Source organism: Mastigoproctus giganteus, chromosome 5, assembly GCF_048544385.1.
Source record: "Mastigoproctus giganteus isolate SK-2022 chromosome 5, ASM4854438v1, whole genome shotgun sequence".
Taxonomy (NCBI): domain Eukaryota; kingdom Metazoa; phylum Arthropoda; class Arachnida; order Uropygi; family Thelyphonidae; genus Mastigoproctus; species Mastigoproctus giganteus.
Genome location: NC_143579.1, coordinates 7928206 through 7955504, shown reverse-complemented (window position 1 = coordinate 7955504; position 27299 = coordinate 7928206). Strand labels below are relative to the sequence as shown.

General features: G+C 38.5%; 1 protein-coding gene across 2 annotated transcripts in view; it reads right to left on the bottom strand.

Moving 5' to 3' along the window:
- Nucleotides 1-27299, bottom strand: part of LOC150085151 (uncharacterized) — a 274128-nt gene that overhangs the window by 98505 nt on the left and 148324 nt on the right. The window contains exons 6-7 of one of the 2 annotated variants that reach the window (XM_090373050.1): nt 25295-25391; nt 17503-17742 (exon numbers count right to left, since the gene is read on the bottom strand). In XM_090373050.1, coding sequence (XP_090229176.1) covers nt 17503-17742; nt 25295-25391 — 337 coding nt within the window. The remainder of the gene's footprint in view (nt 1-17502; nt 17743-25294; nt 25392-27299) is intronic. The other variant, XM_090373051.1, reaches the window with a different exon arrangement.

Here is a 27299-nt window from a genome sequence, read left to right as displayed (position 1 = left end):
ACATTTTATGTGCTAGTCCACCCATGATTCTAGAGAAAAAAGGTTAAGTTACTCCCTCTATTTTGGGAGGGGTGCAAGCTCCCATGGGATTCGAGTGGAGGTAACCTGATCTTTTTTCACCATTATGGAAAGCATTCATTAGAGCATGCGATTAGGGCAAGTTACCATTAGTGCTTCGAGTGCTACTAAAGTGATACTAAACCAATGTTATTGTGTGTTGTGTTCACGCACCAATTAGCACATCATTTGCCACGCCTACTTGTCAATCAATATATCATTCTCAACTTTGCTCCAGACTGATAACACCTACCATCTGTTTACCGAGTGAGCAGCACTAGATTGCCGTATCAGGAAACTAATTTTCCGCATAAGTTATCCAACGTTTCTCGTCGTCTCCGTGTTGGCTTTACTTTCGCCAAAAAAAAACTTAATTTTATATACTTCTTTTAAATATGTATCTATGAAACCTATTAAGACTATTCAGTCTACCAATTTTTATATTATTATAGGCAGTTTATTACATTGTTTTCATTGGAATTTATTATATTTCTCATTTCTTTCAGGCAAGTTAAGCAAGATACAATTAAAAAGCTTCTGTATCAGGTGACACAGAAACCCGTGGTAGATATAACTTAGTCTATAAATATAGAAGAGGCCTGTGGCACTGGGTTCCATAACTAAGAAATAAATTCATTTCATCCAGTAAAAGAAGTAGCTAAGTATATTTAATGGGTAGCAGTTTTTTAGCAGCTGTAAAAGTACATACATACCCATGTATGTATGTACTTTTACAGCCGATGAAGATATTCATTATCTCGAAAGCTACTGTCATTAAATATACTTAGTTACTGCTTTTACTGGACGAACAGAATTTATTTCTTAGATAAGTTCACAAAGGAGGCTAAGCAAGTCACAGGCTAATAAAGTCACAAAGGAGGCTAGGCAAGCGAAGGCACATTATGAGTAATCTTTGGCAGAGGATGCAAAGTAAAACAGCAGACTTGTTTACTTATGTAAACACTAGAAGGAAAGGGATTAATCAGATTGGTCTACTTGATACTGATGGTTCAATTGCTGAGGATTCTGCTGAGGTATCTGACAAACTGAATGAGTATTTTGCATCTACATTCACACATGAGTAAGTCTGTGGGGAAGTGGAGGCCAGAAGTTTATCAAACTAACAGGGGACTAAATGATTTTGTAATAACTGAGAGAAAAGTGCAGGAGAAATTGTTGAAGTTAAGCAAAAGAGAGACACTTGGAGTGGATGGAATCATCCATTTATATTAAAGGAAGCAATAAAAGAAGTAAGCAAACCTTTATCCATAATTATGAGAGCATCCTTGGATTCAGGGGAAATCTCCACAGACTGGAAATGTGCAAATGTATCCCCAATTTACAAAGAGAGATCAAAGGGTGACATGAGTAATTACAGACCTGTTTGTTTAACTTCTGTTCCGAGGAAAATAATGGAGTCACTGGTTAAAGTAGCATTGCAGGACCATCTAGACACAGTTATAGCTCAGACACAGCATCAGTTTCTTAAGGGGAAGTCTTCTCTGACCAATTTGATTGGTTACTACAATGTCGTCACAAAGAACTGGATGCAAAAAAAATTTGATATCATATACCTGGATTTCAGGAAAGCTTTTGATACTGTTGCATATGGAAGGCTACTGTACAAATGGCAGCAGTATGGCATTAAGGGCAAGTTGCTACAATGGATAAAGGGATGGAGGAGTGGAAAAAAGACAGAGTGGTAATCAATGGACACGCTTATCATGGACTAATGGTATTAGTGCAGTCCCCGAGGGTTCGGTGTTGGGTCCATTATTGATTTCTATATTTATGAATGATACTGATGAAGGTACAGGCTTAATATCCAAGTTTGCAGAAGATACGAAATTTGGCAGGGTTGTTAATGACAGTACACTATTGCAACAGGATCTAGAAAAGTTGGGCAGATGGGGTGAGGGGTGGCAAATGAAGTTGTTGTTGTTATTTTGGTTTTTAGGAGCATTAGCAACTAAGGCCATATTACTCCGGGGATAAGCGGTGGTCATTCCCTGACCTTTCCGCATCCTCCGTATTTGGTGGTCACAGGTGCTCAAACCCAGGTCTAATCAAGAAGCGTGTGCTACGCACTGCCGCTCCTGCCCACCCGGGGCAACTGAAGTTTAACATTGACAAATATAAAGTACTGCATATGGGAAACAGTAATCTCAGAGTAACGTATCAACTGCGTGGTACTACACTGACTTTGGTAAAGAATGAAAAGGCCCTGGGGATAATTGTGCAGGCAGATATGAAGTTTTCTGAGTGGTGCAGACAGGCTGCCAGTGCAGGTCATGGGGTCTTGTCAATGATATACAGGAATTTTGCTAGCAGGGAAAAGGAGGTGATTATCCCCTTATATAAGGCAATGGCGAGGCCATACCTTGAATACTGCATTCAGTTCTGGAGGCCTCATTTTAGGAAGGATGTAGAGCTGCCGTAATGAGTACAGAGAAGGGTAATGAAATTAGTGAAGGGAACAAGGATTTGCTCTTACCAAGAAAGGGTCAAGTTCTGCAAATTGCAAAGTCTGGAGACTAGGCACTTGTGAGGTAATCTGATTGAGGTGTATAAAGCCTTGAATTGTTTGAGCAAGCTTAATACTGAAGTGATTCTTCCTTTTGCTCAGATTACACATCTGAAGGGCATAAATTCAAATTGAGGAAAGACAGTTGTAGAATCGATGTGCGGAAATTTGGCTTTAGCCAGTGGCTGGTTGAATACTGGAACCAACTTCTATCAGTTGTTGGGGAAGAAGAACCTATCAGTTGTTGTGGAAGAAGACTCCAAGAAGAAATGGACAAAGTTTTGGAGCAAATAGATAGATGAAATGGGAATTTTTTTTTTTTCTTTTTTTGGCTGATGCTGTATAAGCTAAGCTTGCCTTGTTGCATATGCCTCTACTAATGCTAATATAACACCCCAAGGGGCTCACATCTGGTGAATATGGGCTTGGCACACCCAGGATCCTGAGCTGGATATCATCATTCTTTCTCTTTCTTGGTGATTCTCGTCTACTTCTCTCTCTCTCTCTCTCTCTCTCTCTCTGGGTAATTCAGAATTTTTTTTTTTTTGCCTGGGGCAGCATAAGCCTCAGGCTTCCATGTACCATATGGTTAATAATAATAATAACATAATAAAATGCAATTTTTGACATGTACAATAATTGACAAGTAACTAGCAGTCAGAATCCATTTTCAAAGTGCTGCATTTTAGTTTTTAAATATTCTGTATAATCAGACAGATTTTAAGGAGCAATAATCGTAGGTGATAAAACAGAATTTTTTGCAGGATCTACAATGTAAACAGCAAATGTAAAATCACAATTACTGTGAGACCAGAAATTTTTTGTCATCCCCCCCCCCATAAAAAGTGATTTTTGAATTTTTTTCAGACCGTAATGGCTTTATCCACTTCAAATTCATATAAAAAGGCAAAACTGTGGCTGAAGTGCTTCATCAACTGTGAAATATAATCAAAAGGGGAAAAAAAATTATGATAAGTGGGATTCGTTTTTTTGCACAATTTATCTATATTTAAGTCTATTTTGTTTAAACAGTGCCTTACTGAACATGTAATAACAATATTAAAATATCGCTTACTATCCAGAATTTTCATCACACAGTTTTTCCTTTTCCTGAGGATAAAATAATTGCTAAAAAGGTTGTTGTCTTTTCAAGAATGTGCAGTTGAAATGCAATCCATTGCAGTAAAAGTGCATAAGATGTTGGAAGAATAATGGATCCCTAGACTGTGTTTCAAAATTATAATGAGCACATGTTCATCTGGTTCCAACAAATGATAATATGCATATAATAACTGCAATAGGTATGCCAACCTGTATATATTAGCATTAGCAGTATCAATTTGTTGGAATGCAGTACTCAAGATTCAGCCTAACCATGCCCTTATAGAAAGGGGATAATCACCTCCTTATCCCTACTAGCAAAATTTCTGTATATTGTTTACAAATTAATATACAGAAACATTTACATGAGCTATCTTGGCAGCGTGTCTGCAATGTTCATAGAATTTCACGTCTGACTGTACAATTACCAACTAAGTCTTATTCATTCAACACTACCTGAGTGTAGAACAACACAGTTGGTATGTTACTCTAGAGTTACTGCTACCCATATGTAGTATTATGCATTTGTCAATGTTAAACTTCAATTGCCATTTCTCAGCCCATCTGCATAACTTATCTAGATCCTGTTGCAGTAGCATACTGTGATTACTGTCATTAACTACACTGCCTACCTTTGTATCATCTGCAAACTTGGACATTAAGCCTGATATGATATGTCTTCATCAATAAAAGTAAAGTGCAGCCATTATCAACCCACTGCAGGGTGGAAGCCTCCTCAACAATTCATGTTGAGGGAAATGGACCATAATCTGCCACGCTGGTCCAGTGCGGGTTGGCAGATCGACCGCATTCAGCAGTCAGAGGCTTGAACCCCGGTCTACTCAAAGAGCGTGTGCTACTGCACTCCCGCTCCTGCCCACTCGGCTACGGAGACACCTTGAATGGGCTCAACACCAAACCCTGGGGAACTCCACTAATAACACTGGTCCACAAACAGCAGCATCTGTTGATTACTGCTCCCTAGTTTCTCTCACTCAACCATCTCTTTATCCATAGCAACAACTAGCCCTTAATACCACACTGCTCCAATTTGTACAGCAGTCTTATGTGCAAACACTACCAAAAGCTTGACTGGCATTCAAGTATATGATATCAAAATTATTTTTTTCCTTCAGTTCCATTGTGACCACATCATAGTATTCAATCAAACTGATAAGAGATTTCCCTTTAGCAAACCAATTCTGTGTTTGAAATATAACTGCAGTCCAATCTAGATGGTCCTGCATTACTTCATTAACCAGCGACCCCTTTATTTTCCCTGAAACAGAACAAACAGATGGAAGTTTGTTCCAGCAATCAACTACCTGCTGGCTGAAGGCAAATTTCCGCACATCTATTCTAATAACTGAGAATAGATGTGATAACTGAGAACAAAGTGGAGGAGAATTGTTGAAGATAAATATAAGAAAGGCACCTGGGGTGGATGGGATCTATCCATTTATATTAAAGGAGGCAACAAAGGAAGTAAGCAAACCCTTAGCCATAATTATGAGAGTTTCCTTGGACTCAGTTCACAAAGGAACTGGATGCAAAGAATATTTTTGAAATCATATATTTGGATCTTAGAAAGGCTTTTGATACTGTTGCACATGGAAGACTGCTGCACAAATTGGAGCAGTGTGACACTGGAGGCAAATTGCTGCTATGGATAAAGGGATGGTTGAGTGGGAGAAGCCAGAGAGTGGTAATCAATGAACACTGCTCTTCATGGAATAATGTTATTAGTGGAGTCCCCCAGGGTTCAGTGTTGGGTCCATTGTTCTTTTCTGCATTTATTAATGATACTGATGATGGTATATTAGGCTTAATGTACAAGTTTGCAGACAATGCGAAGGTCGACAAGGTTGTTAATGATACTAATGACAGTACACTGCGGCAACGGGATCTAAGAAAGTTGAGCAGCTGGGCTGAGAGGTGGCAACTGAAGTTTATAACATTGACAAATGTAATATACTGCATATGGGAAGCAGTAACCCCAGAGTAACGTATCAACTGTGTGGTATTACACTGATAGTGGTAGAGAATGAAAAGGACCTGGGGGTAATTGTGCAGGCAGATATGAAATTTTCTGAGCAGTGCAGATGGTCTGTAAGACACGGTCTGAAGGAACAAAGGGTTGCTCTTATGACGAAAGGCTTAAGTTTTGCAAATTACAGTGTCTGGAGACTAGGCACCTGCGAGATGATCTGATTGTGGTGTATAAAGCCTTGAATGGTTTGAGCATGCTCAATGCTGATGAGATTCTTCCTCCTGCTCAGAATAATTGCCTGAGAGGGCATAAATTCAAATTGAGGAAAGACAGTTGTAGAACAGATGTGTAGAAGTTTGCCTTTAGCTAGCAGGTGGTTGATTGCTGGAACAAACTTATATCTGTCGTTGTAGAAGTTGATAGCTTAAATAGATTCAAGGCAGAACTAGAAAAACATTGGTGAAATGAGAAGGGTTTTTTTTTTTTTTTGGCTGATGCCATATAAGGTTGCTTTCTTGCATCATGTGCCTTTACTAATGCTAATTTCTCACCAAAATCAGAAATTTGCATTTCTTGAATATTAATAGGCCTGAGCTTACAAAAGACACATCATTTTACTCCTTTCAATATAAGGAGTCCAATGCATTATCAATATAATGTCTGGAAAAGATCAAAATCAGGAAGAAAAATCACAAAAAATTGGTAATAATGACTTAGATATACAGAGCCTCCCAGAGTCAGAAATTTGAATACTTAGAGAGAAAACACTAATAATGAAGACAACAATGAACTAGACGGTTGTCCCTCTGGCTGCCTCAGTATTATGAAGACCAGGAAAGGGAAAAACTAAAGAGACTCTGGACACAGAATCTAAAACTGAGGAAGAAATGAAAATAGAGTATTTTGCAAACTTGACCGATCCCATCAAACAGGCTAAGGAAAAAAAGTGGAATAAGGAAACCTTGAGGAATATATGCACAAGCAAACCAATAGGATTACTTCTGCAATTAGGCTGCAGATAGTAAACTGTTGGTCACTGCTTGAGCAGTACCTAATTGAACTAAATACACAGAATCAAGTATTGAAAACAAATTAGAGATTACTACTGAAGAGAAGAAAAACTACAAAACAATGAACACATTAACCTATGCCCAAGTTGCAAAGGTTAATGCTAAATGTGACATTGGCAAGGCTAAGCAAGTGCCACTGGCAAGGCAAACAAATACAACCAAAGAAAGTAATGTCATCATTCTAAATGCAAGAAATGACTGCTCACAAAACCAGTGAGGCAGTAAAGAAAGCAGCAGAAACAAATTTTAGACCTACACGAGAGAAAGAGAATTAGGTAAACACCATGAGAAAAATCAAGAATAATGCAGTCCTGATTGAGATACCAAGAAAAAACTTCAAAAAAATTGAGAACCACTGTGAGGTGGAAAATATGAGCTTGCTACCCAAAAAACCAAAAGGAAAAATCCTCCTATTACAATGTTTGACATAACACAAACAGTATCTGAAAAAGACTAATGTTGGACATTTATTACAAAAACTTCAACAGCAAAATGACTATAGAAGAATTTGTTGATGAATTCAGATTGAAAAGAGCAACCAAAAGCAGAAGAAATGGATAGATAAACATAATTGTAGAGATCACACCAAAAATTTGGAAGGCACTGTAGGGACAACAAAGAATCTATCCTGGCTGGACAAATCACAGATTTAGGGAATATTTCCCTACATAATGGTGTAGGGAAATAGTTACATATAAATAGTTAATATATAGTTACAATTGCCATAAATATGCTCATATTGCCAGGGTTTGCTGTCAGAAAACTCCTGTCTATGGCCACTGTGCAGTCACTGGCCACGACTACAAAAACTGCCAAAGTAAAAATCAGTAGCTTAAATGTGCAACCTGCAAAGAAGCACAGCTGACTGACTATGGCCACAGCAATCAGGGACAAAAAATACCCGTTATAAAAAGATGGTGAAATTTATCAATCTAGGACCAATTGTGGTCCTAGTGACTAATTGTGGGGCAGACTGAAAATAGAAATGTGACTAGGGCTCTAAATCTCGTCCAATTGAATGCTCAAAGAGCAAGAACTGTTGTAGATCAGATCAGATCAGATCAAACTCAAATTAGAAGAAAATAATATAGATATCTTGTTACTCCATGAACCATACACACGTATGGGTAGGGTTCAAGGATACCTAAGAGGCTATAAAATAATACAATACACCTCAGGTGTTCCTTCTACAGCAATAGTGGTCAAAAACACAGTCACAAAGGTGGATCACCTGTGCTCCCCATTGGCAATGTGTGCCCATATCACCAGTGCTGTAGGACAGTTTTACATTATATCTCTTTATGCAAGACAAGGTGGAGACATAAACCTTACTAACTGCAAATATCATAGTGTGTGCTGATGACAACTGCCAGGTCAGTCTTATGGTATAGCTGTGCAGAAGACAGAGCAGGCACACACAATGGCCAGTTATTAACAGATATATAGCCACCTCTCCTTTTCAAGTGCTAAACCAACCAAATAACCTACCAACTTTCAGCAGTACCATGTGGGAGACATCGATGTCACTCTTTCCACCAATTCAATAGCCTATAAAATTACAGACAGGTGTATCCAGCCAGCCTAGACCACATCAGATCATAGAGTTATCACCTTCAAACTTAACAGGCAGCTACAAACAGGCCAACAGGCTCTATTAGATATTAATATAAACTGGCAGATCACAGAACTTACAACAGGCTGAGCTGCAAAAACAGGAAAATGAATGGTCTAGATTGAACAACAAATGTATCCCAGATGAGTAAATACTGACCATGACAGACATTTTAGTAAAAACAGCAAACCTATACATCCAACAGAAAAAACCGAGGAAGCAAGTAGTCCCCTCATAGTGCTCTTAACTGGCTATACTCAGGAGAAGGGTACACCAGGCAAGGAGACACTTTCAAAGAGCCAGAACATCTTGGCCACAAAATGAGGTGGATGCATCGATAGAATCATATAGAACTCTCAGGAATTAGTATTAGAGATAAGAAAAAAGAATCCTGGAAGACCTTGGTGGGAACTACTGAAAATTATGACCCTTGGGGAGTTGTCCACAGAATACTGAACAACAAGCTGCCAAGAGGAGATGTTATAGAAACAACTGTCAAACCAGATGTAACCTCGACCTTGTGTTGGGCAGAATCTGCGAACAACTTAGACAATATTAACCAGACTGTGGCTGGCGACTATTGCCCTGTCCAGATTGACATCATGAAAGAAAATGCAGATTATGACAATGCCAATACAGAACCTCTATTTACTATAGAAGAATTAAAAATAGTACTATCTAAAAACAAGAGCAATAAATGCCCAGGTTATAACCTCTTAGAGGTTGAAATAATAAAAAAAACTAACAGAAATATCACGTAACAAGTTAATAGACATATAACAAGTGTATGATAGAAGGAATATTTCCAAAAATATGAAACAAGCTGTTTTAAGATTAATTCTTAAAAACCCTGAGAAACCCCCTACTGATCCTAAATCATATAGACCAGCAATTCCCAACATTTTTTAACTCGCAAACCACTAAGCCTATATTCTCTAAAATCATATATAGTTCTGAATTTTTATTATAAAAAATTTCCAGTACTATGCTTTTATAAGCGATACTACGCAATAATATAAAATGATACCTATACATAACAGCAGTCTTTGAGAATGAAAAAAATTTAGTATGGAAAACATCTTTATTTAGCACAATATACTGTAAGATAGAAAACTAATTATAAGGCCTAGTCACGAGGTGAGACGTTACTGAATGGTGCAATACATAACGGCACAAAAAGAGGGCGCTGACTCTCTTTAAAAATTACAGCTGTTAGTTGCAGGCTCCGAAAAAAATGATAAGTGTTTGCCTTTTTATTTACATAATTGTTATTTTATATTGTACTTAATACGTAGTCTTATAGTTACACTGGTTATTTTTATTTTAATTTAGATAAACAGTTTTTGTAGATATACGTAATACTTAATAACCGTTATTTCGTTCGAATTTTGCAGCCATTGTTTTTGTATATAGTGGTAGGGAATACAAATTTTTAATTGAGGTAGTTAGGTAGCTCTAACGTATAATTTATAGAGTATTACGCTTCACTGTTTCTATTAGATAGTGTAGTATTGACATTTAATTAATTTAATTTATTGATTTTATTAATTTAAAGTATCATGCTCCAAACTAGAGCAGCAAAGCAACGGGCTCAAAGTGGCAGGAGTGCTGTGACTCGGGGGAGAACTGAGGGGGGGGCGATTCTCCAACGCATCACAGCCTAAAAAAATGTGCAACTTTTGAAATGTTTGCCGAACTCTCTAGAATGGAACATGACATTGCCATGGGGGATGTCTTTGTGTGTGTGTGCGATGTAAGGAGTGTAAGGAAATCAGGAGACAACTCAGTGTTGTTATGGGCCTATATGAGAGTTTAAAGGACAGGGTGGATGCCCTCGAAAGATCTAAATTGAGGGGCCCATCAGGCTCTCAGTTGCCCACATTAACGCCAGAGCTTGCACTTGGTCATCACGCAACACAGCGGCAACCCCCAAGGCAGAATGCACTGGTCTCTCAGGAACTAGTAGTTGTTGGAGACTCTATTGTTTCCCGTTTCAGGGAAACCGGAAACATGCTTTGTAAAAAGGATAGGTGGAACAGGACCAGGGTATGTCTGCCAGGGGCAAAGATTGATAACGTTGTAGAGCAGATATCATCTTTTAAGGGCACAAAAGGTGATATAGTTGTACACGTTGGCACTAATGATATTAGGAGTAGGAGACCGGCAGAATTACTTAACAAGTACAGGTCACTGTTGAACAAAAGCCGAGAATTAGGGTTGAATTTGAAAGTGTCTGCAATTCTGCCCAGACACGATAGAAGGGAGTATATGATGAGAGCCTTGTCGATCAATTCGGCTCTGGAAAGAATGTGCAAGGCTCAAGGGGTAGAATTTTTTCCAGCCTGGACTGTACTTGTTAACAGGAGAGACTGCTTCTATAGGGATGGGATACACTTAAATAGAAAAGGTGCAAGAATATTTGCTGATGCTATCGAGGCAGTGTTAGGTGGGTCGGAAAACTGCTAGCTTGGGGGATACAAGGAATAATAGTGTAACAGTAGCCGTAGGCAGAGGTGAAGGTGATTCTTGCACAACTTCTATTAGAATAAGTAGCGACCTGGAGCGTGGGGTGTTGGGGGGTTTCAGGGACGGATGGCAGTCATCCTGAAATAGGTGGGTATATGGGATGTGTTAGGGTTACTAAGAATAGGAGTAGGAGCATGTATGCTTCCATGTATACCAATGCTAGAAGTATAGTAAATAAATTTTATGAATTTGAAGTGTTGGTCAAGACATCAAAGGCGGATATTGTTGGGACATCAGAGATGTGGTGTCACACAGATATAAGGAATGCTGAACTGGAATTTGGTGAGTACAATGTGTACAGAAAGGATAGACAGGATAGAATGGGAGGAGGCGTTATGCTGTTAATTAAGAAAAACATAAAATCAAAAGAAGTGCATCCAGTTGATATAGATGAACAGTGCACTGTTGAGTCAGTTTGGTGTGACATAAGCACTGCGAAAGCAAAAATAAGAGTAGGAGTGTGTTATAGGCCTAATGACTCAAATGAGTACAATGAACAATTGTAAAGAGAAATAGATCTAGTAAATAGGAATGTCTGATAATGGGGGATTTTAACTTCCCAGATATTGACAGTAACTTGTGGGTTGGTCACTCACACACTAGTCAGACTTTTGTGGATTTATTGGATGATTGTTTTCTGCAGCAGCATGTTCGAGGGGCAACCAGAGAAAGTAATACTCTTGATCTGGTTATCAGCAGTGATCATTCGTGTATTAAGAATTTGCAGATAAAGGAACCACTAGGTGGCAGTGATCACAGTGTACTGATGTGGGATTTCCTTAAAGATTTAATTACCATGGGGTAAAGGAAAGGGTTTTTGCTTCCGTAAAGGTGAGTACAGTGGTCTCCGACAGTTTTTAAATTCTGTACAGTGGGATCAACTGACAATGTTACCAACAGTAAATTCTAAGTGGCATTCAAGGAATTAATCGTGAAAGCTACTAAAAGTTTCATACCTATTAAGGAATATTGTTCAAGGTTTAGGCCTAAATGGTTATCTAATGAACTAATGAGACTCGTAATAGAGAAGAAAAATGCATGGGATGCATATAAATTATCAAGCGACTCAGAAGTCTATGGCAGATATAAGCTAGTCTGTAATCAGGTGACAAAGGAGGTTAGGCAGGCGAAGGCAGATTACGAGAAATCCTTGGCAAAAGATGCTATGAAAAACAGCAAGGATTTCTTTACTTATATAAACTCTAAAAGGAAGGGGATGAATCTGATTGGTCCACTCGACATCGATGGTTCGACTGTTGATGATCCTGCTCACATAGCAAACAAACTGAATGAGTATTTTGCATCTACATTCACACATGAGGAATTATTAAGGTTTGAAAAATGGCAGAAGGTTATCGAATTGTAGCAGGATACTTAATGATTTTGTAATAACTGAAAGCAAAGTGGAGGAAAAATTGTTGAAGTTAAACATAAGAAAAACACCTGGGGTGGATGGGATCTATTCCGTTATGTTAAAGGAGGCGGCAAAGCAACTAAGCAAAAACTGAGCCATAATTATGATAGCGTCCTTGGACTCAGGGGAGGTTCCCACGGACTGGAGATGTGCAAATGTATCCCCAATTCACAAAGGGGGGATCGAAGGGTGACACGAGTAATTACAGACCAGTTAGTTTAACTTCTGTTCCGGGGAAAATAATGGAGTCACTGGTTAAAGATGCATTGCAGGATCATCTAGACAAGACTGCAGCAATAATTCAGACACAGCATGAGTTTGTTAAGGGAAAGCCTTGTCTGACAAATTTGATAGGATATTATGATGTGCTTTTGACACTGTTGTGCATGGAAGACTATTGTACAAATTGGAGCAGAATGGTATTAAGGGTAAGTTGCTACAATGAATAAAAGGATGGTTAAGTGGGAGAAGAGAGAGGGGTGGTAATCAATGGGTGCTGCTCTTCTTGGACTAATGTTATTAGTGGAGTCCGACAGGGTTCGGTGTTAGGTCCACCGTTGTTTTGTATATTTATCAATGATATTGATGAAGGTATATCAGGCTTAATGTCGAAGTTTTCAGATGATACAAAGTTTGGCAGGGTTGTTAATGACAGTAATGGCAGTGCGCTACTGCAACAGGATCTAGATAATTTGGGCAGATGGGCTAAGAAGTGGCAACTGAAGTTTAACCTTGACAAATGCAAAGTACTGCATATGGGTAGAAGTAACCCCAGAGAAACGTACCAACTGTGTGGTACTACACTTAAGGTGGTAGAAAATGAAAAAGACCTGGGAGTAATTGTGCAGTCAGATATGAAGTTTTCTGAGCAATGCAGACAGGCTGCCAGGGCAGGTCATGGGGTTTTGTCAATGATATATAGGAATTTTGCTAGCAGGGAAAAGGAGGTGATTATCCCTCTGTATAAGGTAATGGTCAGGATACGCCTTGAGTACTGTGTACAGATCTGGAGGCCTCATTTTAGGTAGGATGTAGATTTACTTGAGCGTGTACAGAGAAAGGCAACAAGATTGGTGAGGGGAATGAAGGGATCCTCTTACCAAGAGAGGCTAAAGTTCTGTAAATTGCAGTGGCTGGAGACTAGGCACCTGCGCGGTGATCTGATTGAGGTGTATAAGGCCTTGAATGGGTTGAGCACGCTGAATTCTGATGGGATCCTTCCATTTGTTCAGATTACGAACCTAAGGGGGCATAAATTCGAATTAAGAAAAGACAGATGTAGATTAGATGTGCGGAAATTTGCCTCTAGCCAGCGGGTGGTTAATTGCTGGAACAAACTTCCATCTGTCGTTGTGGAAGTTGATAGGTTGAATAAATTTATGGAGGAACTGGACAGGCATTTGGAGGGAATGGTGTGATTTTTTTTTTTTTTTTTTTTTTTTGGCTGATGCTGCATAAGCTCATACACTTGCTTTCTTGCATCAAATGCCACTGCTACTACTACTACAATTGCACCCAATCTACCCCCACTAACATCCTGTAGCACATGCTCCCTATGTAAGGGCACGTGATCCAAACCACAACTAAATATAAATTTTGAACCCAACAGTATGAATTAATATTAAACTATTTTTAGTTTAAAAAAACATACCTATGTAAATCTAAGCAGATGTCATTACAGATTTTTTTTTACCACAAACCCAGTAGAACACTTTCACGAACCCCTGGGGGTTCGAGAACCACTGGCCGGGATCCACTGATATAGACCAATAGCCCTACTCCCTTTACTAGGGAAAATATATGAAAGATTAATATATAACAGATTATCTGAATACTACACAGAAGCAGGATTACATTCTAACAATTAGTATGGTTTTAAGCAGGGCAACTCTATGGAGGATGCTATGCACCACCTACTGATAACAGTTAAAAACACAGAGGATAAATACTGCTGGGACATTTGACTCACTCTGGTGGCCTAGTGTCCTTAAGAGGCATCACCAGACAAATGCCCCAACAAAACCTCTGTAACGTCTTCTGTCTTTAAGACAGAAGACCTCTACAAATTAAAATTAGCAAAACTGCTATAAAAATAATAACTGAATTAAAATATCTAGGAGTTGTCTTTGACTCAAAATTAACTTTTTACCCCCATTTGGCTTACTTGGCAAAGAAAGTGAGAATTATGCAGGCATGATTGCCAGGATCAGTGAGCAGACTGGGGTCTCAAAAGAAGGACCCTGCAATCGTATACTGTGCAGTGTTCCTGCCTGTTATTACTTATGGAGCTAGTGCACGGTTCACCTGCTCGGCTATAGTGAGAAACAGGAATAAATTTAATCAATACAAAGGACAATACTTCTCATTATTATCAGAGCATGTTGCACAGTAAGCATACCTGCACTGCAGGTGCTGGCTGGAGTTCTCCCACTTTACCTGAAAATGGCCAAAAGAGGGCATACCCAAAGAATTTCTGAGGATAGCCCTTGACACAGCCGACACCATCAAGGCTGAAAGAAAGAAAATAGCCACAAAGCTCCATGAGTTATGGTAAACAAATTGGGAGCAGGAAACCAGAGGTCTGGTTACCAAAAGGTTTCTGCCACAGGCAGCAATGGTTATGCCAAAGCCATATCAAAGTGGTATGCCCCAGGACTACTCACAACATTTATGCTGACAGGTCACAGCTCCCTAAAGGAAAAACAACTAACCTCCTTAGGACTGACTGATGAATGAACAATCTGTGCAAGGTCATTAGTAATTGCAAAAGCCTCAGCATCTCGACCAGCTGGGTCGGTGTGACTAGAAAACGGAAGCCAGCTGGAGTTGTGAACATTAAAATCACCAAGGAAATTTACTTCACTGTTAGGAAAGTCTAATTGCTAATGCTCCTAAAAAAAAACAAATAACAAAATCATCCAAAACAACAAACAAAAAAAACCACTTCCATTATCACCTGTCCATCCCTAGTTTTTTCTTGAATTTATTCAAACTACCCATCTCTACAACACCAGGTGGAAGTTTGTTCCAACAGTCAACTACCCACTGATTGAAGGCAAATTTCTACATGTCTATCCTGAAACCATCATTAAGTTGGTCCTTGAGGTTGTCACATACATTCTCTCAGATATTCTCTCTGGGAGTCTAAAACACTGATGGAACTGATATTCAGGTGACACTCAATTCAAGTGGACCCAATTTCGGCAAAGTCCGGACAGCCTATGACAGCCAAATCCTCTGCTTGCACCTTCACGATGGTGGGACTTAGTAATCCTGGGTATAACCTCCATGCTCAAGCACATGGTGTGTGACCACCCAGGTGTGAACCAATGTAAGCAGGGGTTGAGGTGTGGCACCCACACCACATGGAGGAATGCTGCCCGTCTGTGTTGCCAGGCAGTACTAGGTGGTAGATGACTCTCATCAACCGGTGCAATACGACCACTTTGCTTATTGGAGGCTTGAAGTGGTGGAACCCATGTTTAGTCGCCAGAGCTAAGTTTTGGTCAGCCCTTCCCCATCTCTTCTATCATGCAGTATGATTGATGACTTTTGAGGATAAAAAAAGGAGGACCTTAAAAGTGAGGATACAGCTCTAAAACGGTTTCGCAGGCTGGCCACTAGTTAGTACACTGGACCAAACCTATTGGTAACTCTCTAGGAGGCTTCCAGATCAGCAAGTGTATAATCTTGCTACCTCTACTCTTCCAGATAGTGACTGGAGGGAGTCCGAGTAGTGTATATGTGGGAGGGGGCATTGTCAAGGCCAAGTTATGTCAAGGATCTGGGTATATTCTTACCACGTGTATGCCATATCCAAAAATTTCATTACTTCATACAGCATGTCCCACCCACTTTTTCTTACTATTGAATACACCATGAATTGTCAAACTAATAGAGTAAGCTTATCTGAAAAAAGATCTAAACCTCCCAAACACTTCCTAATTCATTTCACAAATATATGTGGTCTGAATTCTAATCTCAATGATGTCCATTTCCACGAACAGTCTGCCAAACCCCATGTACTTTTTCTGACAGAATCTCAGTTATTTGTTGATTCAACTATTGCTCATCTCAGTTGTCAAAATTATTCACTGTACGATTCCTTTCACCTCAAAGGTTGTACTTATGCATATGTCTGTTCTGATATTCCCTGTCAGAGACTTGGTAATTTGGAATCTCCTCTTTTCGATCTTCTCTGGCTTAAAATCTCTCTACCTCATTGTGTCAAATTCATCTGTTGTCTCTACCGTTCTCCCAACTCTACTAATCACTTGGAGCTCTTTGACTTTCTGTCAAGCACTCATCCTTGGCACTTATTTTTGCCCTTCTTGATTTACAAACCATCTCATACAAACCATTCCTATGTTATTATTAGTAGCAGTACTCTCAAATGATGCAAGGAAACAAACAATATACAGCATCAGAAGAACAAAAAATAAATAAATAAAAATAACAACAACACTACCCATCTCATCTGTCCATCCCACTTAATAATATGTCTAATTCTTCCTTTAATATATCCAAACTATCCACTTCCACAACACCAAAAGTGGTTTGTTTTAACAATCATTTATTCTCTGGCTGAAAGAAAATTTTCATACATCTATCCTGCAGGCATCCTTTTTCAATTTCAGTTTATGTCCCCCTTGCGTTGTCGGGGAAAGAATTAGAATACCATCGTCATTATGTTTATGCAATCCATTTAAATCTTTAAAAACACTTCAATCAGGTTTCCTTGCAAGTGCCTAGTTTCCAAGTATGATAATTTGCAAAATTGGTTTTTTGTGGTTAGAGTACCCCCTTTTTGTTCAAGAATAATCTGGTTGCTCTTCTCTGTATGCTCCAAGTGATACACACCTTTCTTAAAGTGAGGCTTCCAGACCTGTACACAGTATTCAAGGTGTGGCCTAAACATTTCCTTATACAGTGGGATATTGCCTCTGTCCCTGCTGGCAAAGTTCCTGTATATTACTGACAGAACCCCATGAGCTATTCTGGAAGACTGTCAGCACACATAAACTGTTCCCTAAATATCTCTCAACTACTCCAATATTTTTATCGTTCTTGCACCATATTGAACATGTTTAATAAAAATTTATTTCCAATGTGAAAAAAAAGACTAATAGCAAGTTTTACTTATAAAAAATATAACGAACATTTTCATATTATTTTATGAGAATCAAGGGCCTACATTCTTACCTGAAGTGCTTTTACCATTTTCAGAATCTGATACATATAAATTATTTGTTTCTCTTTGTAACATTGAAAACATTGGATTCTGTCCAAGTATAAATTTCAAGTGAGAAAGATCTGGTAATCCACAAGGAGGTAAGAGAAATGGGAACTCTTCAACACTTGTCTTCTCTTGAGAATTTTCTGAAATGTCATTTTCTAACATGAAAGCCAATTCTTCATTTATATCAATTGCATCAGTAGACATTCTCTCTAGTAAACAAAAACCAAAAATTATATCATTTTGTTCATACATTGCTTAGTTTGATAACAGTTTAAATAACAAAATTTAGAATTAATAATCCAATTTTTAGATGGGTAGACAAATGCACCTGCTACAGAAGTCTAATATTAACAGATGGGTGGACAAAATAATGGAAACACCTGATATGAAAGTAGTAGTTTTTGTAATGGTTGAATGATGATTTAGGAACATGCAGTGTTGGTTTTTTTTTTTTTTTTTGAATGAACAATGATAAAAGCTGATATTTATTTAGAGGTAACATAAAAAAGGTAACATGATGAAAATGACTGACCTGTCTAACTTAAAGAGGCCAAACTGTTGGTGCGATTTAGCAGGGGAATCGGTGACTAAAGCTGCTGATTTGTTTAATATATTCAGAGCAAATGTATTGAAAGTGATGTCACCATTCATCAAGTATGGAAAAACAAAATCTGATAGGATGAATTGTGACAAAGTCAGGGCTGACTGAAAGAGACCTCCAGACACTGAAACGTATTGTAGCCTGAAAACATAAAACTACCACCTCAAAAATAACTGCAGAACTTAGTGTGAGTCTCAGTAATTCAGTTTCTAGCAACATAATTCAGCAAGAATTTCATAAAGCTAAAATTTTTTGGAAGAGCTGATATTGCCAAGCCATTCGTTACTGGTAGTAATGCTAGAAAGCGGATTCGATGGTGTAATGAGCACAAAAACTAGACACTTGACGATTGGAAACATCATATTTTCACACGAATCATCATTCACACTTTTTCCCACATCAGGGAAAGTTTAAGTTTGATGAATGTCAAAGGAAGTGCATCATTTTGACTGTCTTATGCCAATCATTAAACATGGTGTAGAATCAACAATGGTTTGGGTAGCAATATCTTGGTATTCTTCAGGTCCTATCATCACCCCTGAATGGGAAAATTAAAAATTACTGCCACTGATTACCTCAATATTCTGAGTAACAAGGTTCATCCTATGGTGCAAACATTGCTTTCTATAAACAATGATACCATATTTCAAGATAATGCTTCGATACACATAGTCAGACGTGTTCAATCTTTGTTTGAAGAATATGAAACTGAGGCTACGCATTTCCCATGGCCTGCGCAATCACCAAACTTAAACACTGAGCCATTGTGGACATACTTGGAGTGGAGAGTGAGAAGCAGATTTCCTCCACCTTCATCATTCAAGTAGCTTAAAACATTCCTCCATGAAGTCCAATATTCCTTTTAAGACAGTTCAAGATTTATATGAATATATTCAATGTAGACTACAAGCTGCTTTAAAATCAAAAGGTGTCCTGACACCATATTAGTGCATACCTGTAACTGTTATCACAGATGTCCATTCCTGTATATGAGCACTTAAATATTTTGTTTTGGATGTAAAAAGAATAGCATGTAACTATAATAAGGAACATGCTAGTTTCACTTGAATTACCTTGTTTCTATATTTAATAAAAAAACATACACAAAAATACTCTTTTGCAAACTATGATGGACTATTTTTAATAAGATGGTCCTTGAGTTTGCCACAGACATTCTATCCAGTATGACAAGCTAGGGCTTGCTAACTGAGAGTCTAAAATACTGATATTCAGTTGACACCTGAGTTGAGGGGACCAAATTTCAGTAAAATCTAGTTGTTCAACAACAACCAAATCCTCTGCTTGTAGGACTGTCATTAACTCTGGGTATAACCCTTGTGTGCAAGTATTGAAATACTTCACTTAGTACCCAGGTGTGAACCAAGGTAACCAGGGTACAAAGTGTGGTGTCTACACGACACAGAGAAATGAGACTCTTCGGTGTTATAGAGGGGTGGACAAATTAAGGCAATGATAGGTGGTGGGTGCCTCTCATCAACCGGTGCAATACCACCACCAATTTGCTTATTGCAACCTTGAAGAGGTGAAACCCATGTTTAGTTTCCAGAGCAATGCTCAGGCATGACTACCCATCTCTTCCACTGTGCAGTTGATGTCTTTTTAGGTTATAATGGGCATCATGGTGAGATCCAATCTTCCTTAAATTTCGAGGTACAGCTCTAAAATAGTGTTTGCACCCACTAGATAGTCCACTGGCCCAAACCTATTAGGAAACATCCAGATAAGCTAGTGTATAATCCAGCTGAATCTATTCTGCCAGATAGTGAGTCAAGGGAGTCTGAGCAGTGTGTATGAAATCCTCTGCTTGCAACTGTCAAGGAGCTGGGCATAGTCTTGCTGTATGTACACCATAGTCAAAAATTAGCATTAGCATTAATTGAGGCATATGATGCAAGAAAGCAAGCTTATATAAGTGGGTTCCTGTTGCCAAATTGGTGCGACTCTGATAGAAAGTGCATGTTAACTGACAATAAATATCAAAGTTGCAGAATCTACAACTTGTTTTCGATTGGATATCATGGCCATTGGCAATAAAAACCTAGTTGTGTTTAAAAGAACTGTTTTGGCAAATTGGTTCTGCCCTGGTTGAACTTGATTTATCAGGGTGGAAATGTCTGTTGGCCTAGGACTTTTGGTTTAATAGTATATACTATAAGGTTTTCATTTTGTTATTGGTGTACTGGCTGGATTGGAACTGTTACTGTATGTCTGATCTTGTATTTTTTATAGTCCTGGTTGTTATCCAGGTATTGGTGATACAATTATTGTCTCTATGACTTGCTGAATTACTTACTGGCAAGAGCTGGAGTTGTGTGTTTCTCCTAAAATATTATTAATTATTAGTTGTCTAACAAACTATGGGCGTGTGTGGACTCACTTGCACCTTGTCTAAATATTGGAAGTCTTGACTGTTGAGGGTTGACTTTCCATAGTGTTTTGGGCCTCTGGTTTGGTGGCCCAATACTTATGTTGTTAGTGCTTGGCAGGATAATCCCCTGAAATGTAGAGTTCGTGATTGACTGGTGTTTGATTGGCTGTAAAATGTATATATGTTCTGGAAGTTATTGTGGTCTCCCTCTGAATTTCGAGGATAGACATTGTGGAGTTAATATGTTGGCTACATAGTAATATGTCGTCGGTTTTTTTTTTTTTTTTTTGTGATTTGTAGTTGTATTATTTTGGTATATATTGTTTTCTGGATGTTTATTTATAAATAGTTAAATTATTGTAAATAACTGATTTTCTGTCCCTTACCAATTGTTTGGGCCAATGCGTTATGTAAATGGGAGATGTCCTTTTGGAAATTATTCTTGCTTTTGTGGAGAGACTTTAAATTGTCCTTGTTTCTTCTCCTGAGTTGGGAGGGGCTGGAATGATTTTGGTTGTGGAAATGTATTCTAATTTTGTTTTATTGTTTCTTGCTGCACTTGTGGGTGGGTATTGCTAACTCTTTGCTGGTACTGAATTGTGATGGGCTTAAAACTTGACAGCTTTTGTCTAGACATGATTTTCTTCGTTTCCTGTTTACCTTATGTTAAGATTCAGGAAATAGAATTGGTTTATTAATGTCTCCCCACTTGTGTTGTGGGATGATCTAAAGCTAGAACCAATGTACATATTGTTGTTATTGTTTATGGTTCACTGATATTTGATTTTAAGTTTAGATTAAGTATCTGTTCACTAGTCTTTCTTAAATCTGTTATACTTTCTTACTCTATGTTACTCGTTCTTCTAAGTAATGTCTTTTTCTTCTTCCCCTACTTTCTTTCTCTATTCCTCCCCACTCCCATACTTCTCATTCTATCACCCATTTCCTTTTCATAAAATACCTGAATACTTTTTATTTACTTTCTCTTCTATTTCAGAGGATGTCTATTTCTCCTTCCCCTTTTCTTCTATCCAACTTTCCCTTCCCTTACAATTCCCATACTTCTCATTCTTATCTTCCTTTCCTTTCCCTAAACACCTTGGCCCCAGTAAGAGTTTCAGTTTAAAAGCAGTCCCTGGCGTGCCTCCTCGTGGCCAAGGTTGGGAGTCAGAAGGCAAGGAACCAGGTGTCCCCTGACTGCAAAGTCACCAGGTGCCGGCACTCAACACAACAACACACATACTTACACACCTACATACATACACTTGCCGGCCTTGGCCTATTGACACACACACACACAAGCCCTGAATGATGGAAATGTATATATAATTGTATATAAATCTATGTAAGTTCTGGATATATACATATGAATGTATGTAATGTGTGTATTAATAAATGGAAAAAAAAAAAAAAAAAAAACGGAAATGCCTTTTTAGATGCTACTGCAGTATATAGGGGGAATCCTGGAGATCACAATTAAAACAAACACACCTTGACACAAACACTCCTTTCTGTACATATTGTAATCCCTATGTTTAAATGCTGAATCCATCATTTTTGAGTGATATAGGGGATTCAGAATGTCTGCATTTGATTGGCATATCATATTACTAATATTTATTGAAACTTGACTTGGAATGTTGTTTTATGTGACAAGTTAAGATTCTCTTTTTTCTGAAATGAATATTCTTGTTTCCTTGAAATAGTAATAGTAGCAGTGGCATGTGATGCAAGAAAGCAAGTGTATGAGCTCATGCAGCATCAGCCAAAAAAAAAAAAAAAAAAAAAAAAAAAAATACACCATTCTCTCCAAATGTCTGTCCAGTTCCTCCTTAAATTTATTTACCCTATCAACTTCCACAACGACAAATGGAAGTTTGTTCCAGCAATTAACCACCCACTGGCTAAAGGCAAATTTCCGCACATCTATTCTACATTTGTCTTTTCTTAATTTGAATTTATGCCCCCTTAGATTCGTAATCTGAACAAGTGGAAGGATCCCATCAGAATTCAGCGTGCTCAACCCATTCAAGGCCTTATACACCTCAATCAGATCACTGCGCAGGTGACTAGTCTCCAGCCACTGCAATTTGCAGAACTTAAGCCTCTCTTGGTAAGAGGATCCCTTCATTCCCCTCACCAATCTTGTTGCTCTTCTCTGTACACGTTCAAGCAAATCTACATCATTCCTAAAATGAGGCCTCCAGACCTGTACGCAGTACTCAAGGCGTGGCCTGACCATTGCCTTATACAGAGGGACAATCACCTCCTTTTCCGTGCTAGAAAAATTCCTATACATTATTGACAAAAACCCCATGACCTGCCCTGGCAGCCTGTCTGCATTGCTCAGAAAACTTCATATCTGACTGCACAATTACTCCCAGGTCTTTTTCATTTTCTACCACCTTAAGTGTAGTACCACACGGTACGTTTCTCTGGGGTTACTTCTACCCATATGCAGTACTTTGCATTTGTCAAGGTTAAACTTCAGTTGCCACTTCTTAGCCCATCTGCCCAAATTTTCTAAATCCTGTTGCAGTAGCACACTGCCATTAACAACCCTGCCAACCTTTGTATCATTGCAAACTTCGAAACTAAGCCTGATATACCTTCATCAATATCACTGATAAATATACAAAACAACAGAGCACCGAACCCTGTGGGACTCTACTAATAACATTAGTCCACGAAGAGCAGCACCCATTAATTACCACCCTCTGTCTTTTCCCACTCAACCATCCTTTTATCCATTGTAGGAACTTAACCTTAATACCATTCGGCTCCAATTTGTACGGTAGTCTTCCATGCGCAACAGTGTCAAAAGCTTTCCTAAAATCCAAATATATGATATCAAAATTATTTTTTGCATCCAGTTCCTTTGTAATCACATCATAATATCCTATCAAATTTGTCAAACAAGACTTTCCCTTAACAAGCCCATGCTGTGTCTGAATTATTGCTGCAGTCTTGTCTAGATGATCCTGCAATGTATCTTTTAACTAGTGACTCCATTATTTTACCCGGAACAGAAGTTAAACTAACTGGTCTGTAATTACTCGTGTCACCCTTCGATCCCCCTTTGTGAACTGGGGATACATTTGCACATCTCCAGTCTGTGGGAACCTCCCCTGAGTCCAAGGATGCTCTCATAATTATGTCTAAGGGTTTGCTTAGTTGCTTTGCCACCTCCTTTAATATAACTGGATAGATCCCACCACCCATGTGCCTTTCTTATGTTTAACTTCAACAATTTCTCCTCCAATTTGCTCTCAGTTATTATAAAATAATTAAGCACCCTGCTACTAATGTACACTTTTCAATCAAATATCAAGATTGTGTGATTTGTGACGTTAATGAAATAGTTAACGTAGATATTTTTTGCTACTCAGTGGAAATTAAAGGCGGTGAGTAATGAGACGTATTCATTTGTTAACTTCCTTTATCCATGAGAGAAATTGCCTAGCCCACTTCATGCAGGTTGATATTTTAAGTTTGGTACTCTTTACTAGTGAACGTCATCTGTAAGGTGTTGTATACATATTCTGCTAAGTATGAGTACTGAAGACACAAGAGGAGGCTAATCATTGAGACATCACTGCCCCTGATTGTGACAGTCAAATCTGAGCTCAGGTTTTCACTGGTAGTGGCTGAAACCACTAGATTTTTCTACCTGCTGATTGTCTTTTCCTTCTGCCTTTGTGTGGTTTTTGAACTGGTACCGGCTCTGCTGTAGCTGCCTATGGGGTCTGTGGTTAACTGGCTGGTTGGCAGTTTAGTTTTTGAGTCACTAATGATGAAAAGTGGACCCTTTGTCTGCCTTGTGATCAACTGTTGGCTTATGATGAAATGAATGGCTTTGCTTGGATCTGTAATGAACAAGTTTGTTGGTAGGTTAGTTTTTAGCTGCCCTACACGTTAGTGGAATATAATCTGATTTTAAAGTCCTGTAGTATACCTAGTTGGCTGGAGATCAGTTCAGTTTGTCCAGAGCTGGAGTCCCTGGACATTTTGCAATGGATCTGGATTATTAAAAAAAAAAAAAAAAAAAATGCAAAGAATGGAAATTTCTCCCATTTCTGTTGATATTTCTTTTGGTGTGGGCCTAGACCAAAAATACTTGTCACTATGCCTCTTTTAGTTGCATCATATAGTATCCAAATATTCTCCAGCCTGATGTTCCTTCAGCTTTAACTGTAGTTTCTGGTATGATTGTCCTGTGTAATTCATGTGCCACATTTGGGGAGATATTTTTATTGAAAGCCCTCAGAGTTATGCCTTTTGTGATCCCTGCTTTGATACTGGTGGAGTGATTTGACTTGTAGCTGAGTATCATACCCATTTCCATGGACTTGCAATACAATGAGATAATAATAGCATTCTTATTAATCCTAAAACGATTTTTAAGAATGGAAGTATTGTTTTCCAAATTGAAATTAAATGATATGGGTGTAGCTTTATGTTGTAAAGAAAGGATTAAAATGTTTGAACCCTCTTTTGCTGTGATTCCATATTAACATCAGGCAGGGGTAAACAACAGTGACTGCATATACTCAAATTGCTTTTCCTATGATGCAGTTTGGAATCCATTCTTAAATTGAACAAACATCAATCAAGAAGATTTATATATAACTGACTTGGTCTTACAGTACTAGGAATAGGAAACAATTATTTGAATAAAGTTGCATTATTTCTTAAATTAAAAAATATTTAAAATTACATAGAATATCCTTTCCCAAATTCCATTTTCTCCTTTCAAAAAAAACCATCTTACCAGGTATCACAGTTGAAAGTGATTCACTCTGGCTTTCAGAAAGGCCAAGCGCCTTTTTATCTTTTTGGTGATTACTTCCCTTAACCTGGTTGTAACTCTATAAAAATGAAATTTATCAATTCAAAAATTTTCATTATATAATTATATTTTATAACATTAAAAATAAGGTAAGGATAAGTAAAATAGAAATTTAAAGAATATGAACACAAAAGTACTTCAAGTGAAGAGCCAAATTACTAGTATTTCTTTTAACAAGATAGGAAGAAATTTATTATCCCTTAAAATATAGTTAATATCTAATTTTAATATTGTACATATTTATGCATTCAAATTCTGCCTATTTTGGTCCTTCTAGTAGATATAGTTTTAAGGGCACAAAAGGTGATATAGTTGTACACGTTGGCACTAATGATATTAAGAGTAGGAGACCGGCAGAATTACTTAACAAGTACAGGTCACTGTTGAAAAAAAGCCGTGAATTAGGGTTGAATTTGAAAGTGTCTGCAATTCTGACCAGACACGAAAGGAGGGAGTATATGATGACAGCTTGTCGATCAATTCGGCCCTGGAAAGATTGTGCAAGGCTCAAGGTATGTAGAATTTTTTCAGATTGGTCTGTACTTGTTAACAGAAGGGACTGCTTCTACAGGAATGGGATACACTTAAATAGAAAAGGTGCAACAATATTTGCTGATGCTATCGAGGCAATGTTAGGTGGGTCAGAAAACTGTTAGCTTGGGGGGATACAAGGACTAATAGTTAACAGTAGCCTGAAAAACAAGATACAGGATATTTCAGAAACTGCTGGGAGTCATTGCGGTACAAGTAAACACATGGGTTAGCATTAGCATTAGCAGGGGCATATGATGCAAGAAAGCAAGCTTATTCAGCATCAGCCAAAAAAAAAAAAAAAAAACCCACTCCCATTTCACCCCTCCGTTCGTTCGAAATACCTGTCCAGTTGAGCTTTAAATTTGTTTAGGCTATCAACTTCAACAACAAGTGATGGAAGTCGGTTCCACCAACCAACCACCCGCTGGCCAAAGGCAAATTTCCGCACATCTATCCGACATCCGTCCTTCCTCAATTTGAATTTATGCCCTCTGAGGTGATTATTCTGAGAAAGATGAAGAATCCCATTGGCATTGAGCATGCTCAAACCATTCAAAGCCTTATACACCTCTATCAGATGACCTCGCCGGTGCCTAGTCTCCAGACTCTGTAATTTGCAAAACTTAAGCCTTTCTTCGTAAGAGCAACCCTTTGTTCCATTTACTAATCTTGTTGCCCTTCTCTGTACCCGTTCCAGCAGCTCTACATCCTTCTTGAAATGAGGCCTCCAGACCTGTATACAGTACTCAAGATGTGGCCTTACCATTGCCTTATACAAGGGAATAATCACCTCCTTATCCCTGCTAGAAAAATTCCTGTATATCATTGACAAGACACCATGAGCTACTCTTGCAGCTCGTCTGCACTGCTCAGAGAACTTCATATCTGCCTGCACAATTACCCCCAGGTCCTTTTCATTCTCCACCACTGTCAGTGTAGTACCGCAGAGTTGATACGTTGCTCTGGGGTTACTGTTTCCCATATGCAGCACTTTACATTTGTCGATGTTAAACCTCATTTGCCACCTCTCAGCCCATCTGTTCAACCTTTCCAGATCCTGTTGCAGCAGCATAGCGTCAGTATTATCCTTAACGACCCTGCCAACCTTTGTATCATCTGCAAACTTGGACATTAAACTTGATATCCCATCATCAATATCATTCATAAACACCGAAAACAACAACGGACCCAACACTGAACCTTGAGGAACTCCACTAATAACATTAGTCCACATTGAGCAGTGTCCATTGATTACCACTCTCTGTCTTCTGCCACTCAACCATCCCCTTATCCATAGCAGCAATTTGCCTCCAATGCCACACTGCTCCAATTTGTGCAGCAGTCTTCCATGTGCAACAGTATCAAAAGCCTTTCTAAGATCCAAATATATAAT